This window comes from Haliotis rubra, unplaced genomic scaffold (assembly GCF_003918875.1).
Source record: "Haliotis rubra isolate DU_JTF1 unplaced genomic scaffold, ASM391887v1 Scf395, whole genome shotgun sequence".
Lineage (NCBI taxonomy): Eukaryota > Metazoa > Mollusca > Gastropoda > Lepetellida > Haliotidae > Haliotis > Haliotis rubra.
The window spans coordinates 214,782-234,883 of record NW_025767074.1 but is presented as its reverse complement, the minus strand read 5'-3'; the positions used below and the strand labels follow the sequence as shown (position 1 = coordinate 234,883).

The 20,102-nt window shown below is 40.2% G+C and overlaps 1 protein-coding gene across 1 annotated transcript; it reads right to left on the bottom strand.

Annotated features, from left to right (window-relative positions):
- Positions 1–1,764: 1,764 nt before the first annotated feature.
- LOC124286905 (2-amino-3-ketobutyrate coenzyme A ligase, mitochondrial-like) lies at positions 1,765–18,317 on the bottom strand. Its single transcript, XM_046723344.1, has 12 exons — positions 18,238–18,317; positions 16,922–17,151; positions 15,348–15,437; positions 13,830–14,049; positions 12,965–13,061; positions 11,565–11,651; positions 10,389–10,471; positions 9,274–9,383; positions 7,441–7,542; positions 6,169–6,247; positions 4,066–4,113; positions 1,765–2,611 (listed from the first exon to the last, which is right to left on the bottom strand). Exons 1-12 carry the CDS (start codon positions 18,254–18,256, stop codon positions 2,502–2,504), a joined length of 1,275 nt encoding a protein of 424 aa, XP_046579300.1. The 5' UTR covers positions 18,257–18,317; the 3' UTR covers positions 1,765–2,501.
- Between the last annotated feature and the right edge of the window lie 1,785 nt (positions 18,318–20,102).

The following is a 20,102-nucleotide window of genomic DNA, read 5'->3' as shown; positions in this document are numbered from 1 at the left end:
CAATTTTGTACATGTAAATATTAAAGATTTATGCTTAAAAATTATGGGAGGGGGGGTCATTGATTTTGTACCAGACATGCAGGGGGGTCACTTACCTTACTTTCTACCCCACCCCACCCATGAATTATGAATGGTCCCTTAAACCAGTTTTTAATATAATGAGTGTCACATACAAATGTATGACAAGTAGAATCTTTTTTGTCAGCTAACATCATGTCACCATTTGGGTCACATCAAACAGACACAATGACTGACAGATGGACTGAGATCTCAATATGCATCGCAGGTTACAAAAACAAATTGCCCGGACCACCACAAAAACAATCGGAAATATAACAAAGTATGAATATGGAATGTTGGACAGCAAGGGATTTTGATAAAATTATGAAGCTGATTGTGAAGTTCACAATATTCCATACCAGAACAAGGCTTGAATAATGACAACAGGTATTAACAAATTTGGTCATATGATCAGCTGATGACAAATGACATCCCTCAGTCTTCATCATGGGATACCCAAAATGCACCCTTCTGTGTCGTGATAAGCAACACCCGGTGTATTGCTTCATGAGATACACAACATCTATCTTTCTGTCATGGAATACCCATTACTCGTTAAGTTTCAAAAGATACTTGATACCCATCAATCTGGGCCTAGATTTTCGAAGCTCTCTTAGTGCTAAGATAGTTGAAAGTGCCATACATTAACATTAACTTATGACTGTCTTAGTGCCAAGAGAGTTTTGAAAATCTAGGCCCTGGATCATAACACAATTCTTTACTAGAGATCATATTCCAATGATTTTGACAATTCTGATCTATAATGTGTTTGACACAAATATGTAACAGAAAGAGGTTCCATGGAACCAAAACAGGACTTGAAACACAAATACCCCCTGTTAAGTTCTATCATCCATCAGTCAAAATTACAATTGTTTCAAGAGATCAATATCACTATCAATAATTTCATTGTGTATTGAAAAACACTGAATCAAAATGTGCCTGGCATTACTCATACATACTGTTATTTGGGTTTGTGAGCACAGTGATCAATATGATCAAGTTTTGAATTGCCTGCAATATCAAATACTGGCAATTTGTACGTTGAAACAAATGTTTTTGTTCTCTTGATATCTAAAATACAAACATTCACATATTCTCTTCTAACTAGTGTATCACATCATCAACAAGGTTGTGAAATATGACTCGTGCATTGTTTTAAGTGTACTATATACAGGTACAACAATGTCAGATAAAATATTTATATAACTTTGACAACACAACCTATGTAAACCCTACAACCGCAACATCAACCGAGATTCTACATCAAATTATGCCTCCAAAATATATAATCTCAATATCATGACATCATGCCCTAGACATATATTGTATCACTTTAACAAAGGATCACTTTGTTATGTGATCATCTTGAATTTGTTTTTACAACAATTAGTACTACAATAATGATTTCTTTTTTTTATTTATAAACATTGCATAGTTGTGGCTGATTATGCAAGAACATGTCAGCGGTTTGATTTTATCATCATCATGAATATACTGTCACAACAAGACTGGCATCCCTGACATTTCTCTAGAACTTCTTGCCTCATCTTGTATTTCTCATTTCCTTGTCAGATGAAGTTTTTGTAATTCTTTACCAAAATTACTGACCGACTGACTGACTGAGTTTTGGTTTTATGCCGCTTTTAGCAATATTCCAGCAACATCACGGCGGGGGACACCAGAAATGGGCTTCACACATTGTACCCATGTGGGGATTCGAACCTGGGTCCTCGGCGTGACGAGCCAACGCTTTAACCACTAGGCTACCCCACCGCCCCACCAAAATTACTAGTTGGTCTTGGTGTTTCAAAGGAACAAATGTAATAATTATTTATGGTCAATTATTCCCCTCACCAACCATTCATACCTGGACAACGTGGTGGGGTAGCCTAGTGGTTAAAGTGTTTGCTAGTCACACCGAAGACACTGGTTCGATTCCCCACATGGGTACAATGTGTGAAACCCATGTTTGGCCCCATGTTATATTATTGCTGGAATGGTGTTAAATAGGCGTAAAATCATAATCTCCCTTGCCTGCATGCCAGTCTTGCCAAGGACTGCACAAGGAGGCTTATCATTGACACCCTTCCCTTCCTCCTACATCATATTTAGCCAACAGAGATGAGTCAACATCGACGTATCAGCCTATAAAATGAGATTACATCTGCAATATTTGTCATGCAACACATGTCATAGCCTAGTAATTCCAACCCTGCACTTTGCTTCAACAATAGTCAACTGTACAGTTGGCGTCATGCAAGTGTAGGGAGGTTTGGACTTCTGGGAGTTACACAGAAAGTTTAGAAGAACATAGTGTGCCCAAAGCATTATGTACTGGCAGTATTTAATTATATTGTAGTTTGTGAATAGAATAGGACAGTTAGATACCTTAACCATAGAACATTTGACCAATCCTCTGAGATATGTGTGTGAGACTTTCACTGCACAACGTTGAGTTTTCTGCCGATGTCAATGAAGGCATCTACTGCCCTGTCAATGTCTTGCTCACTGTGTGAGGCAGAAATCTGAACTCGGATCCTTGCCTTTCCTGTGGAAAAAACATTCAAATCTATGAGAGTAGGATTGTGTGACTGTTGTTTTAATCCTATGTCAACAGTATACCTACCTTAATATATTACCAAAAGGTTTATATAGGTCTATAGAATACACATCCTCGATAATCTCCAGGGTATATGTTACGATCACTCTCCACTATACCCTGGATGCATCCACGGCTTGGCCGGATAATTATATTACCTCCCTTTGCCGGCTCCGCATTCTCACAGTAGCCAATTAGCTAAGCCGCCTTTACATCCGAGTTTGCCAGTGTCAACAAAGATAGCGGTCGCAGCCGCGAAAGTTTGTTCTCAGTGCCACTCAGATTTGGGGGGGAAACATACAGACAAATTGACAGGTTCTGAAACCTTAAAAATATATATGCAAGAACCCCTTCTACCTCTTTCAGAGTACCTCTGCAACAATATATTATTGTGTTGCCAAGTTTAATCAATTAGATGATTTAAAAAGCGAAAGTGAGTTGTGATTGGTACGCTCAACTTCCCAGCGTAGACACCTGACTGGATAGAAAGCCAGCAAAGGGAGGTAATAAAATCATTGGGCCAAGCCGTGGATGCATCCAGGGTGTAGTGGAGGCTGATCGTAATGTATACCCTGGAGATTATCGAGGATGTAGAATACATTGACAATGACAGTATCCAATTAGTTCTATATAGCTTTACATTTGTAAGAGTTCAAATGTGAATTAAGTTTCATCTTTCACTGTAAAATTATCCGTCCGCCCGGAGAGCGGAAGGTCGCGGGTTCGATCCCCAACCGCGTCACACCAAAAGACGTTAAAATATTGTACTTGTTGGTCCCTGCCAGGCGCTCGGCATTAATGGGTACAACAAGGACTGGTCGGCTCGGAGTCAGTATAATGTGTCTGAGTGGGGTATTCATGCTTCACTGCGACATGGTATCTCAGTGGGCTAGCACTATAAAACCAGCTTAAGTCTGGGCTAGTACAAGCAGCCACACATACACACACGCATGCACGTCGTCATATGAGCGAAATATTCTCAAGCACGACGTTAAACCCAATTTCACCTCACCTCACCTGTAAAATTATCCATACTATATCTTAAAATGTCCACTTGGTTTGACAACATCCTTTTCTCCCTTCTTCTAAATTCAAGATTTAGTATAATTTTTTTACACATGTAAATAAACAAAATATCAAAACTTTTTTTGTTTACACATTTTGTACATCATGATAAAGAATGCATTTTCTATATAACTATAACGTATAAAAGATGTTGCACATTATTTTTGTTGCCATTTATGAAAATGGTATTATTATTGAACAATAGACAGAATAGTGATTGGCACTGGCAGTCGAACATAAATGAAGTGAAAGTTTGACTCTCCTTCCAAACCATCAGAGGACATTGTAACCATAGTAACAGATGAAACAAATTGGGAAGCACCAAATTTTGTACTTACCTTTGGGTACAACTGGGAAGCTGAACCCAATAACGTAGATACCTCGATCTATGGAAGAAGAAAAAGAAACCTGAAAACTCCTGAATATGGAATATCTGAGACTGAATATGTGTCTGGTGGATAGTCATTAGTGACATATCCTGTGGATAGAGAGTGTCCAGTGAAGTGTCTGGTGGAGAGCTGCATGTCTGGTAGAAACTTTGTGTTTTTACTGTTATTGATGAGTACAGCAGATAGTGATGTGTCTCGTGGATAGTATCATGTCTGATGGATAGTGGTGTGTTTGATGGATAATGATGTGTCTGGTAGATAGTGATGTGTTTACTGGATAGTGACATGTCTGGTGGATAGTAAGTGTCTGGTGGATAGTGGTGTCTCTAATGGATAGTTATGTGTGTAATGGATAGTAATGTGTCTGGTAGATAGTGATATGTCTAGAGGATAGATAGTGATGTGTGATCTTATAGTGATGTGTCTGGTGGATAGTGATGTGTCTGGTGGATAGTGATGTGTCTGGTGGATAGTGATGTGTGTGTCTGGTGGATAGTGATGTGTCTAGTGGATAGTGATGTGTCTGGTGGATAGTGATGTGTCTGGTGGATAGTGATGTGTCTGGTGGATAGTGATGTGTCTAGTGGATAGTGATGTGTCTGGTGGATAGTGATGTGTCTGGTGGATAGTGATGTGTCTAGTGGATAGTGATGTGTCTGGTGGATAGTGATGTGTCTGGTGGATAGTGATGTGTCTGGTGGATAGTGTGATAGTGTAGTGATCTAGTGGATAGTGATAGTGGATGTGATGTGTCTGGTGGATAGTGGATAGATGTCTAGTGGATAGTGATGTGTCTGGTATAGTGATGTGTCTAGTGGATAGTGATAGTGTCTAGTGGATAGTGATGTGTCTGGTGGATAGTGTGATAGTGTCTGTGGATAGTGATGTGTAGTGATGTGTCTAGTGGATAGTGATGTGTCTGGTGGATAGTGTCTGGATAGTGGATAGTGATGTGTCTGGTGGATAGTGTGTAGTGTCTAGTGGATAGTGATGTGTCTGGTGGATAGTGTGTGTCTGGTGTGTCTAGTGGATAGTGATGTGTCTAGTGGATAGTGATATGTCTGGTGGATAGTGATGTGTCTAGTGGATAGTGATGTGTGATGTGTCTAGTGGATAGATAGTGATAGTGGATAGTGATGTGTCTAGTGGATAGTGATGTGTCTAGTGGATAGTGATGTGTCTGGTGGATAGTGATGTGTCTGGTAGGATAGTGATAGTCTAGTGGATAGTGATGTCCTAGTGTAGTGATGTGTCTAGTGGATAGTGATGTGTCTGGTGGATAGTGATGTGTCTGGTGGATAGTGATGTGTCTGGTGGATAGTGATGTGTCTAGTGGATAGTGATGTGTCTAGTGGATAGTGATGTGTCTGGTGGATAGTGATGTGTCTGGTGGATAGTGATGTGTCTCTGATGTGTGGATAGTGATGTGTCTAGTGGATAGTGATGTGTCTGGTGGATAGTGATGTGTCTGGTAGTGATAGTGATATGTCTGGTGGATAGTGATGTGTCTGTGTGGATAGTGATGTGTGTGTCTGGTGGATAGTGATGTGTCTGGTGGATAGTGATGTGTCTGATATGTCTAGTGGAGAGTGGTGATAGTGATGTGTCTGGTGGATAGTGATGTGTCTAGTTGATAGTGATAGTCTGGTGGATATATGTCTGGTGTAGAGTGATGTGTCTAGTGGATAGTGATGTGTCTGGTTGATAGTGATGTGTCTGGTGGATAGTGATGTGTCTAGTGGATAGTGATGTGTCTGGTGGATAGTGATAGTGATGTCTGGTGGATAGTGATGTGTCTGGTGGATAGTGATATGTCTAGTGGATAGTGATGTGTCTGGTGGATAGTGATGTGTCTAGTGGATAGTGATGTGTCTGGTTGATAGTGATATGTCTGGTTGATAGTGATGTGTCTGGTGGTGATAGTGATGTGTCTGGTGGATGATAATGATGTGTCTGGTGGATAGTGATGTGTCTAGTGGATAGGATGATGTGTCTGGTGGATAGTGATGTGTCTGGTGGATAGTGTTACAGGTATTTGGCAGTCGCCCTTACCCAGCATCTGATCAGCAAAGTTACTGGCCAATCTGGCATCACCAAGCATCACCGGACAGATGGGATGGTCTGGGTCTCCCTGAGGAAACACAAGCATCAGTAAAGTTCATGTTTCCTAATCATTGACAGGATTCAAAATGTACTGATACTGTAACAAGAGCTGCCAATGGTAATGTGAATACTAAAGTACTGTCTGAAATAGAAAAAAAACTGTTTTTAGGCTGATACTCTGTATCCCTAAAATTTACACAATTGCAAATAGCATATGTCGAAATAACCCACATCAGCCTTACTGGGCATTCAGTGGAATGCATAATAGGATATCCAGAAAAGCGCGTTTACTCGTAAATTGGGCAAAACTAGATCAGACTATAGATGGCAATTACGTCGCGTAGCCAGGTATGACGACAGACCGTCGACTCACCTGGCATGAAATGCATGTACTGCCTACGGGCCCAAGGGGTCATCTCAAAGATATTTTATGCTTTATCATGTGTGTTGAACATCTGTCTCATTTATTGATTGACAGATAAGAAGATATGTAAAAGATTATGATACCCATAGAAAAAAAGCTTAAATCAGCCTCCGTATTAAAAGTCTCAAAATATATAGGTGGCATGACCACCCGATCACCGACAGGACTGGATAGTATTTGTAAATTGTTATGACATGCCGTTTGCTTCCCCAGTCTATTTCCCCTAAGGGATTATCTTATCTCAACTGATATCTCTATCGCCCAGCCCGACCCCAACCACCGTCTGCGAACTCGTGCTGACACACCGTTTGAGACGACCCCTCCTACCTGTTTCTTTTTCTAGTGATAGTGAGACTCCATGGTAGCTACATCCTTAATAGTTTCAGTATTAAAGTTATTATGGTTTACGTCAGCTATTGTTTATAATGAAGATAAGTTTATTTTTGAAATGGGTATTTAAAAAGTGTCCTTTGCAATAAAGTATTATCACACACTAATTTGCATAAAACCATGGTCTGTTCAAAATAAGTCGCTTTGGGCTTAAAAACCCCGCATTACTCATTTCTGCACTAATCTCTCCTCAGTAAAGTCCTTTTTCTACGTTTCCTATCTCCTCCCCCCTGAGACTTTAGTTAGGCCGAACTTAGTTTAACAGATATTTCACACTTTCACATATTAACTACATAAATTGTAGATATAAATGCAAAAAAACAGGTTTTTTTCTATTTCCGACAGTACTTTAGTATATGAACATGAACAAGACACTCTGCATCAAGAGGAACCTGAGTTCTACGTACTGCAACGTTGAATCCTGCATCCATCATCCTGGATCGGAACCTGTTGGTGTTGGTCAGCACTTTCTGTGGGAGGTCAGTGTTAGCCATGATCAGATCCAAAGCCTGGAAGGGACACCACCCATGAATGTCAGAGGAAAACTTATTCAAACCAAGACAGCATGTTTTGATTCTGGAACATCCCCTTAGAATCCCTTCCCTGTTACACCCCATCAACAATACCGAGCCTGCAACACTCTATAACACCCTGCCTGTAACATCAAGGACATTGAGCCTGTAACATCAAGGACACTGAGCCTGAAGCACCCTTGAACCCCTTCCCTGTTACACCCCATCAACAATACCGAGCCTGCAACACTCTATAACACCCCGCCTGTAACATCGACATTGAGCCTGCAACACTCTATAACACCACGCCTGTAACATCAAGGACATTGAGCCTGTAACATCAAGGACACTGAGCCTGTAGCACCCTTGAACCCCTTCCCTGTTACACAAGACAAACTATATGGAGCAGGTAGCACTCTACAACATCATGACTGTAACATCAAGGACACTGAGCCTGTAGCCCTTGAACCCCTTCCCTGTTACACAAGACAAACTATATGGAGCAGGTAGCACTCTACAACAACATGACTGTAACATCAAGGACACTGAGCCTGTAACATCAAGGACATTGAGCCTGTAGCCCTTGAACCCCTTCCCTGTTACACAAGACAAACTATATGGAGCAGGTAGCACTCTACAACAACATGACTGTAACATCAAGGACACTGAGTCTGTAACATCAAGGACACTGAGCCTGTAGCCCTTGAACCCCTTCCCTGTTACACAAGACAAACTATATGGAGCAGGTAGCACTCTACAACAACATGACTGTAACATCAAGGACATTGAGCCTGTAACATCAAGGACATTGAGCCTGTAACATCAAGGACATTGAGCCTGTAGCACCCTTGAACCCCTTCCCTGTTACACAAGTTACACAAGACAACAATATGACCAGGTAGCACTCTGACTGTAACATCAAGGACATTGAGCCTGTAGCACCCTTAAACCCCTTCCCTGTTACACAAGACAAACTATATGGAGCAGGTAGCACTCTACAACATCATGACTGTAACATCAAGGACACTGAGCCTGTAGCCCTTGAACCCCTTCCCTGTTACACAAGACAAACTATATGGAGCAGGTAGCACTCTACAACAACATGACTGTAACATCAAGGACATTGAGCCTGTAACATCAAGGACATTGAGCCTGTAACATCAAGGACATTGACCCTGTAGCACCCTTGAACCCCTTCCCTGTTACACAAGACAAACTATATGGAGCAGGTAGCACTCTACAACAACATGACTGTAACATCAAGGACATTGAGCCTGTAACATCAAGGACATTGAGCCTGTAACATCAAGGACATTGACGCCTGTAGCACCCTTGAACCCCTTCCCTGTTACACAAGACAAACTATATGGAGCAGGTAGCACTCTACAACACCATGACTGTAACATCAAGGACATTGAGCCTGTAGCACCCTTGAACCCCTTCCCTGTTACACAAGACAAACTATATGGAGCAGGTAGCACTCTACAACATCATGACTGTAACATCAAGGATAATGATGTTGTGACACCCAAACCACACCTTCCATATAACACCATAGAATACCTTGCCTATAACATCAAGGATACCTAGCCTTGTTTGCAATACCCCAAACATCTTGCCTGTTACATCAGGGATACTAATCTTGTAAAAACCAAAAGCTATCTTGTAACAACCAAACACACCTTGCTTTTAACACCCTAGTGCCTGTCACACCCTTGACCTTCTCACCTTGCTGGCACAGGCCACTACTGGTGGTGGCAGAGTGTTGGAGAACAGGTATGGTCGCGACCTCTGGCGCAGGAGGTCGATCAACTGCTTTGGACCCGTAGTGTAGCCACCTGGAGATACAAAACTGCATTGTCAGCATCAGCGATGGTTATTTGTTGCAGTTATACCTTATATTTGCACACATTTGTTCTGTGTGCCTCTTCAATCTGCACATCCTTTATACATGTGTCCCTATATAGCTCCACATCCTTTATATGTGTGCCCCCCTCCCAGCTGCTGCACATCCATTACATGCGTGCCTCTACCCATCTGCACATCCTCTATATGTGTGCCCATACCCATCTGCACATGATTTATATATGTGCCCCTATCCAGCTGCACATGTTTAATATGTGTGCCCCCACCCAGTTGCACATCCTTTCTATGGATGCCTCTGTCGTGTTAACATAAAAATACATCTGTGTAAATTAATGGTCCCTGGAGTGGAAGTAAAGGATCGCTCCCTGCCCCAAGGCAGCTTGGGATGGTCTGTAATGGCCGAAACGGCATGTTAAAGGTTCCAGTCAATAAACCTTATGAATCCTCACCATCTCCAAGCCTGTCAACCCAATACACCACAGCCCCTATACGGTGGCATATATATTTGTGCCCCATCCAGCTGCAAATCCTCCACAGGAATACCTTATACCCAGCTGCAAATCCTCCACAGGAATACCTTATACCCAGCTGCAAATCCTCTACAGGAATACCTTATACCCAGCTGCAAATCCTCCACAGGAATACCTTATACCCAGCTGCAAATCCTTTATATGCATGCCCCTTCCCATCTGCACACCCTACATAGGAATACAGAGCTACCTGCATACCCTTTAGAGGCATACCAGCATCATGCATAATCTTAATGTACGCAAAAGCACCTTGCATAAATTAAAAAAGACTCTATATCGAAAACAATGTGTTGTATAGCGAAGTACATGTGTTAAATATATGAAAAATATCAAAATCTCAATTTTGACATGTTTAAGTAAAAAAATGTCAATTTAAGGTGCCGTGTCTGGCCTTAACAACTTGCATCAACAACCAGTAAAATGTTGTAAACCCTGAAGCAACCCTACCTGCTGCTCCTCCTAGAGCTTTGCCCAAAGTTGAGTTGATTATGTCTACTCGGTTGTTCAGGTTGAAATACTCCTCTGTCCCTCTGTGTAGAGAAACAGCATTACCAGTCAATGACATAACGTGTATGTGAGACGGGTGAACCCTGAAGTACTAAGTAAAATCACTGCGACAACCGACACAGGTGTGGTCTGATAAATCTCCACTAGAACCCTGGCTGCATCTACGGTAATTTTATTACCTCCCTTTGCTGACTCTGCATTCTCACAGCAGCCAGTTAGATAAGTCGTTACAAGTGAGCTTGCCAGTGTCAACATAAATAGCAGCTGAAAGGTTTGCTCGCTGTGCAACTCAGATTTAGGGGAAAAATCATACAGACAAATTGACAGGTCTAAAACCTTAAAAAACACATGCAAGAACTCCTACTGCCTCTTTCAGGGTGCCTCGGCAACAATTGTTTTGCCAGGTTTAATCGGTTAGAAAAGAAGTGAAATTGAGTTGTGATAGAAGCCTTGGGATTGGTGTGCTCAACTTCCAAGCGTAGACACCTGATTGGATAAAAAGCCAGCCTAGGGAGGTAATAAAACTATCGGGCCGAGCAGTAGATACATCCAGGGTGTAGTGAAGTATATTGGAACGTATACCCTGGAGATTATCGAGGATGGATAGCTGTTGGCAATGACTACAGTTGTAAGATGTTTAATATCACAGAATAATACAGAAAACTGTAACAGAAACTAAAATATTTCTGATGATGAAGGTTGCTCGACACTATTTTCTGTATTTAAACTTGAATAAAACGATCTTATGCAGTTAGAGTGTGGTTGAAATCATGGGTAAGATTACAGAATACCGGATACCTTCCTAACCCTAGGGTTAGGGTAAGGTTTGGGGTTAGGGTTAGGGTTAGGGTTAGGGTTAGGGTTAGGGCAAGGTTAAGGGTAAGGGTTAGGGTTCGGGTGGGTTAGGGCAAGGTTAAGGGTTAGGGTAAGGTTTAGGGTTCGGGTTAGGGTCAGGGTAACGTGACATTAAATAATATGGTTGGTATGTATCCGGTATTCTGTAAGTGTACCGAAATCATGTGACATTTCCGGTGTTGAACAAGCATGATAATGGGCTGTATCAACCCTTGGACTATTTCATCACAACATTTCCAGCAGTGGATTAAGTATTCTCACCTGCCTGTCTTGCCAAAGAAGCCAGTGGCGTGGCATTCATCCACAAACACCATGGCCTTGTACTTGTCAGCAAGGTCACAGATGTCTCTGCAGATGGTAATGAATGGAAAGTGTTCCGTGAACAGATACACATATATGAAATCAGAATCTCACGGAATCGGTAAATTGGTAACAATGGAGCAGGCAGCAAGTTATTGACTGAGGAGGAAGGACACCCAGCACCATGAAGACAGTAGCGTTGAATGCCACACTCCCACACCCACCAATCTTCAGTAAACTATTCTTATAATCAACATGCTTACAATGAAGTTATCGATATAACAAACTGTTTTGTAAAGACATTTCATCCCAGACTCTTGCCTTGTACTTGAGTTGAGATGTGTACAGAGGCCTAGATAAGCTGCGTATCCGTGTAAAATATGCATATAAAATTTCCAATTACGCATTGAAAAATAATTGTTGCGTACCAATTACACATTTAAAATGTTAGATACGCAAAAAGTTTAAAACAAATGTGTACGGAATATATTTATAAAAATCGCTTGCCTAATGAAAAAGACATCGATTGCTATCAAGTTGTACTGTTAGTATAGGACAAGTGTTGTACTGTCAGTATAGGATGAGTGATTTTTTATGAAATCATGTCCATTACATTTTAAGTTGGTTTTGATTGGGTATGACATAAGGCAGAACATACCTGCTCAGTAAACTTACTCAGTCACATAATACTTAGGTGAGTAAAATGACCGAAATATGCACATATTTGAAAGCAGTGGGTAACGGAAAATGAAATACCCACTTAACATTCATAACACCCACTCCCAAAAAATACAGTGGGTACAGTACCCACATGAGCTAAATCGTATCTGGAGCTCTGTGTGTATATTGGTAATGCATAACATTAGTGGTCTCTTGGAGTTGTTTGTCTCTCTGTGTGTTGTTTAATTCCACTCTCAGCATTACTCCTGCTTTGTGATGGCAGTCTGAAAATAATCGAGTCTGGACCAGACAATCAAGTGATTGACATCATGAGCACCTACCTACATAAATGTCATACAATGACATGCATCAAATAAGTCACGGAGCTTGATGACCAGACCCTGTTGGTCGCCTCTTACGACAAGTTTAGGTTGCTGAAGACCAATTCCAACCCGGTGCTTCATGGGGGATTGTGTTTGTTAGTACCATAGTTTACTGAATGTGAAAGAAGCCTCAAGTAAGTGAAACCTGACCAGATGATAAAATAATTTACATCATAAGCAAAACCATTCAACCTCTGATGACACACAATCAGTGCTGTCATTGAGCCTGACCAGCTGATCCATTTAGCTGTCTGCTACAACCAGCATAGACTGCCAAGGATTCTAACCTGGAACCCCACAGGGGTGTGCCATACTTACGGCAGAGGTGCGACGTTTCCGTCCATGCTGAAGACACCGTCAGTGATGATTAACCGTTGGCGAAGCTTCTGGGTGTCTTGAAGCTGGCTCTCAAGATCTGAAAAAGACAATTATTTGTTTGTCATTTAATGCATATTCCAGCAATATGATGGTGTCTCTAAATAAGTGAGTCTGAGCCAGATAAAACAGTGATCGACATCATGAGCATCGATATACACAGTTGAGATAAGACGATATACAGGAAGCCTGACCATCCTTTCCATTTAGTCTTCTCTTTCGACAAGCGTAGGTAGCTAGGAACCTATTCCAACCTGAAATTTCTGTTTGATCCAGGAAAACATTATAGCCTCTTCCTCTTCTTTGCCGCTATCATCACTACGATGTCAAAACCATACCGTTAGTTACAACTAGGAGGCGATCGCGACTAACAGGATTGGGTGGACAGACTCGATGACTGGGTTGACACATGTCATCGTTTCCTAATTGGGTTGGGGCAGTGGGGTAGCCTAGTGGTTAAAGCATTAGCTCGTCACACCGAAGACCCGGGTTCGATTCCCTACATGGGTACAATGTGTGAAGCCCATTTCTGGTGTTCCCTGCCGTGATATTGCTGGAATATTGCTACAAGCGGCGTAAAACTGAATTCACTCACTCACTCCTAATTGGGTAGATCGATGCTCATACTGTTGACCACTGGTCTGGTCTAGACTCAGTTATCTACAAACTGCTACCATATAGCTGGAATATTGCTGGGTGCAGTTTTAAACAAGAAACAAACAAAGTAACAGCTATACTGACATGAACTGACATGAGCTTCTGAGAATGCCTAGACAAATTCCATGATGTACTTTATAACAGCCCCTACCCTTGAGGTCCCTGTGCTTGTAGCGATGTCTCTGTGCCTTACAGAGGCGGATGCCGTCGATGATGGAGGCATGATTCAGTTCGTCTGAAATGGCGGCATCTTCAGGCGACAACAGCACCTCAAAGATGCCAGCATTGGCATCAAAACAGCTGATGTACAAAATGGCATCTTCCTTGCCATGGAACTTTGCAATCTTAGCTTCAAGGTCTTTGTGGATATCCTGGAGAGATTTAACATCGTAGTAACCATGGTAACCGTGTTCAATCAAAATATATAATATACAATCCAAGATAAGGCTTGTATAAACCAATTTCTTGCTTTCTATGCCTCCTCCACTAATAACTTCATTTATGTTCAAGAAACATCTTTTTCTACTCTGATTATTGCAATCACTTATGGTATATCCCTCATTCAAGTCACTGTGTGTCAGATTTGTAGAGGTACCGTGTAGCCGTGACACGGATTCTTTAAAGGGTCCTTGCAACATAAATAGAGATTATTACACAAGCAAGTGTGTCATACGACTTATACGAAATGAGTGTGAAATTTTGTATTGCCCGAGCGAGAACGAGGGCAAAAAATAATACACAATTTTGCACAAGTTTCGTATAAATCGTCTGGCACACTTGCTCGTGTAATAATTTCTTTATTATCCATTTTATTCATGTACATTTGTGCAGTAAAACATGGTAAGCAAGTGTGACTGCCCTGTTCATTGACACCACGTTCATTGACAACGAAATAGAGAAACAATGGTTGCTAGGCAAAAAGTGACATGTGCACATATGATATATATATGACACTGGGTATGTTTCACAATATGGATAATAAAGACACTTATAGTCTGTTTTCAGTGAAAACGTACCAATGAATTTCACTTTAAACAAAATAGTAAATCAAATTTAGTGAAATTAAGATTGCGAATCCTCATAATTTTACCTTGCCAAATGAGCATTTAAATCTCGAACTTTTATTCAACTTAGGATAAAAGTTGTTTAACAAACGATCATAGATTCAAATCACTATTATTGGTTTGTATTACAAGGGGTAAGTGCAGTAGATGGAACAGTGAAACAAATGCACGTGCGGTACGTGATGAGCTTTAACTTAGACCAGCCCTACTTGTTCTAGGTGTTTCATCTAATGTGTATACCCCCTTGTAATACAAACCAATAATAGCGATTTGAAACTATGATCATTTGTTAAACAACTTTTATCCTAAGTTGAATAAAATTCTGAGATTTGAATGTTCAATTGGCAAGGTAAAATCATGAGGATTCTCAATCTTAATTTCGCTTTAATCGATTTACTTTTTTATTTAGAGTGTAATTTATCGGTACGTTTTCACTGCAAACAGACTATAGCAAATATGATTCAGGACTCAATAAATTATCAAAAAGTTGGAGCAATTAGAAAAAACAACAATCCTCCTTAGCACTTTTTGCAGTTTTGAAAAAGGTCATAAGGAACAAGAATTTATTTCAGCTGACCTCAACCAGAGTAAGACATCACACCTACCTGTGTTCCACATATGAATCGGACGGAGCTGAGACCAGCACCATGAGACTCTAGAGCTTTCTTGCCAGCTTCAATGACCTCTGGGTGACCCTTGAAGGCATTTGCAATAATGAGAAGTAGTTCCTCAACACGAATGCATGTTTTTCACTCATCTAGTAAATGGCATTATCACTAATCAGCACTGTGAGTTTCATTTGTACAGAGTAACAAGAAGTTAAAATCATAAGACTCAAATTCCTCAAGTAAACATCATTGAAAATGAGAAAAGAACAGGTTTCTAATAATCTCATGAAACTTAGCCTGCATGAATGACTTGTTTCTATGATTTTGTTTGTTTGTTTGTCCAGCCATATGGCGGTTGTATGTAGATAATCGAGTCTGTACCAAACAATCCAGTGATCAACAGCAGGAGCATCGATGACGATGACACGTGTTAACCAAGTCACCTGGGTTGCTGAAGACCAATTCTGTCCCGGATCTTCACAGGCCTCTTTTTTACGAAGATCAAATACTAGTGTGTGCTGTGTAATAGTGTATCAATCACTGTATACATATTAGTGTTGGGAATTGGTTAAAATGTTATAATTGATGATTGGTTCATTACAACTGATCAATCATCGAAAATAATTGGTTAGCGTCATTTATCAGATTTTCCTGGTTATGTTTGTTTGCACAAAAACATAAAGAAAAAACATGTACAGTGCACTCTGTCTTTCTCGGACTCTGTCTTTCTCGGATTGCTGTATAAACAGGACTAAACTCACGGTCCCGACGTAATCCTTCTTTGTTGTCATAATAAAAATGTTTTGTATCTCGGACTCTCATTATGTCGGATTTCGGACCAAAGTGTCGGCCCGATAAGGTACTTACACGTAAAAACATTGCTATATAATTCGGACTGAGCAGGAAGTCCGCTTGGCCAACAAACCTTGAATAAACAACCCTGATTCTAAAACAGTCACTTAAAAGCCAGTCACAGTCTTTGATGACTGATTTCTTCACAAACTGAAGCTGTATGTAATAAACAAATGTAAATGTACTTTGTCAGTGTTTCGTCTTTATTATACGCATTCATGTAACATGTGTTTCATGCACGATCGTATGTTCGTCAAAGGGAGATAACTCCATAACTCCATCATTAAAATGTGTGTACTACGGACTACTGTATAATTCGGACTTTTTAGTCGGTCCCAAGCTGGTCCGAATTAGACAGAGTGCACTGTAGTTATTTTGGGGGTTTTGGGTTTTTTTTGCAAATTGCTCAACTTTAAAAGATGACTAGTATGTTAGGAGCATAAATTTCTTGGGGGTCTTTAAGATAAATTCAATCATGACTTGGACGGCTTGTAGTGCTCATGAAATGTAACAGACAAAACCAACTGTGTGAAAGCCAACAAGTGTTCCAGAATTGTTTGTGTTCGATTATGAGAAAACATGATTGATTGCTTGGTCGTTTAGTCACTGCGACCAATCTTGGATTATTTCAATTAACCGGACCACCACTAATACATAGAGTGTAAGAAGTTGGCATTGCAGACATAATAATCATGATAATGCAACTGTGTCCCACTCACCGACAGTCCTAAGTAATTATTGGCACAGAAGTTGAGGATATTACTTGACTGGCCCTGAACCTGGATGGCAGATCCCTGACGAGAAGTGATGACGCGCTCCGATTTCCATGTGCCTGCATCCCTGATGCCTTCCAACTCTTGCTCTAACAGATCTCTGGTAGCAGACAAAGTTGCAGTGCCACGTCGAATCACATGACTCCTTTGTACAAGGGAGCTAACTCCTGTCAAACCTAGGAAAAATAATTATACATGACATAATTTATCATATATATATATCATAAATGACAAATCCTTGGGTTATATTGTTTACCGAAACAAAATCCATGTAAGTGATCCACAAAACTGTATCTACTATCGAACCCAAAAAATAAGGCAAAAAAAGATTTTAGATTTCCAAAGGTGTATTCTGGATTATCATGATTTTGCACTGACTTACAAATCTGGGATCCAAGAGGGCCCCGGAAATTAATTTTAAAATTTCTTGCAAGACTGATGAGGATCTGATAAATTAATGAAACAGTGTAGCGGAGTGTACTGTAAGATTTGATAATCATTTCATTCACAGGAACTTCAATATTATCACTTCTGACCTAGGACCCAATATTTTTGGTCAGCATCCATTCCATATATATTTGTGCACACTGAGATATGACTTAAACATTTCTGCAAAATGTATACTTTTGTGTGAGTGAGTGTGTGAGTGAGGTGAGGTGAGTGAGGTGAGTGAGTGAGTGAGTGAGTGAGTGAGTGAGTGAGTGAGTGAGTGAGTTTACAAGTATGGTTTTACGTCACTTTTAGCAATATTCCAGCAATGTCACAGCTGGGAACACCAGAAACGGGCTTCACACATTGTACCCATGTGCGGAATAGGACCAAGCAAAGACGTATATACGTCTTTGGACCAAGCCAGGTAAAGTAAGCATCAAACAGTTGAACATAGTGACCAGGTGACTGGATACCAATTGACAACATTTGTGATGGCGGACTTCTGGTAAAGATCTAGCTGTCTAAAACAACTGAGTATTTGTGGAGTCATTCCATGGGCTCCATTCCATAAACTTTGAGTATGACATGACATTATTTTGCAGCTCTTTTGGCTTTTTGTTGGTTAAATAACTTAAAACACGTCAACACATTTCAACATTTGCACTTCACTTCACTCAATCGAACCAAGATTACTGCACATCAGGAAATTATGTCAAACATGGAGGCGTCTTTTCATCTTTGGAGATTTATCTTTCGGGTTCCTTAGCGTAATGCATTAGAAAACCTGAATGATTAACACAACGGAACTTAATCTTTCACGCGAGTCTTACCTTTTCTCAACACCTCCATGTTGTTGCCACAAAACGATGACCTCGAGTGGACCCAGTTCGGTAGGTCGAGCCAATGGGTGTCGAAGGTGTGTCCCCAGCAGCCAATCATTACGTTCTTTCGTTTCGATTTAGATTTTATCTAACAAGTGCCCGTTTTTAAACCTTATATGTTATTTATAATAAAGAAAACCCTGTTAATTACAGTTGTGTTAAATTCACTAATATACGATGGTATTGATAGTTGTCGAATCGATATGATGCACAACCAATACACCAGAGCTATTATTTATGTTATCCCTTAAATCCATTTTCGTATTTTAGTTTAGTTTTCAAATCATAGGCGGAAGTGGACGAAATAGCGGCAAAATTGAAAAATGGCGGAGATAGAGCGGACTGTGGAAGTCGCGTCAGCGCTTCAATTTCCCTGGTTTCCGAAGGTAATAACCAGTGTATTCCCTCGAATATTTTGTGAAACGATGTACCTTGCATAGACTTTACCCTCCACGTCGGTTCATATTCTTTAGACCAAATTTCATATGTACTTTTCCTCTCAAATTGGTGACAGTTTGTTTGTTGACAAATATTGACAAGACGTTCGCTGATATGATCATAAAGGTCTTCTATCATGTATACGGACATTAAACAGAATTTGTCTGAAAGACATAATATGCGGGGATTTAACGCATAACTACGAAACAGTTCAAAATGAATTGCGAATTTATCACCATGATCACTACACAGGCTGACACTACCTTTTCCTGCAAGAGGTGAAACTTTTATAAAATACAATTTGTACTTCATATGTTTGGGTTTTTTTTATTCACGTCATGCATGTTAATGAACAAAGGACGTTGACCTGTTATATCATATTGACACATATTATCATGTTCATACATAGGCGCTTGACTGATATGTTTATAAGTATGACCTATATATATATAAGATATATATATATATAGGTCATACTTATATATAAACATATCAGAGTCAAGCGCCTATGTGTTCATAGCAGGCATGGAAACAACGAACACATTTGAATTTAGATTTATGAGAAGCAGATCACATATACTAAAACTAAACTCACTCACTCACTTATAATTAATAATGGATATTTGTAAACTTTGTTGCCATTTTTTGGTTCAGATAGATCTTGTTGCCTTCCTCAGTTGTTGATGTAATTCATGGAAATGCATGATCATAATGTTCCGGTACACACTGGGTACAGGTGTATCAGACGGTCAGCTGACCATGTCAGCATCATCATGATCATTAGTGCCCTAAACTTACTAATAAGTATGATTTAGGGAAAGATTTCCACCCATATCCCCCTCAAATTTCATTCTAGTCAAATCATATCACTTGAATAATAGTATATATTCCTCATTAGGATAAGTTTTAACATATTTCTTTAATTGTATCTGAACATACTGAAAGACATATTCTGCTTCTAAAAATGCCACTCAAAGAAATTGTTCGTCATTGTTAACATTTAGGGGGATATGGGCGGAAGTCTTACCGGACTGATAAGCATGGCCCAAGTGGACTAACCTAATTAACATGCTTCAAGAATCGCCAACATTCAAAGAATCCTGTCAACTAAATTATTTAAACAACATTGGTTTGATGATGTAATGCAAATGATTAAGAAACGCTCCTTGTTTCACTGATAGAATGGCCTGTGTGATGTATATAAAATGTGTTCCTTGAGTCTCTCACCACAACCATACATGCACCTATGGTGACTAAGTCTATGAAAAGCACTTTCCACTATTTTCGTGAAATCCTTCCCTCATTAAAGGATATTATTAGGGTATTGAGGTCTGTTATTGCCAAATGGTATCTGACAATTCGGTCATTAATATCTC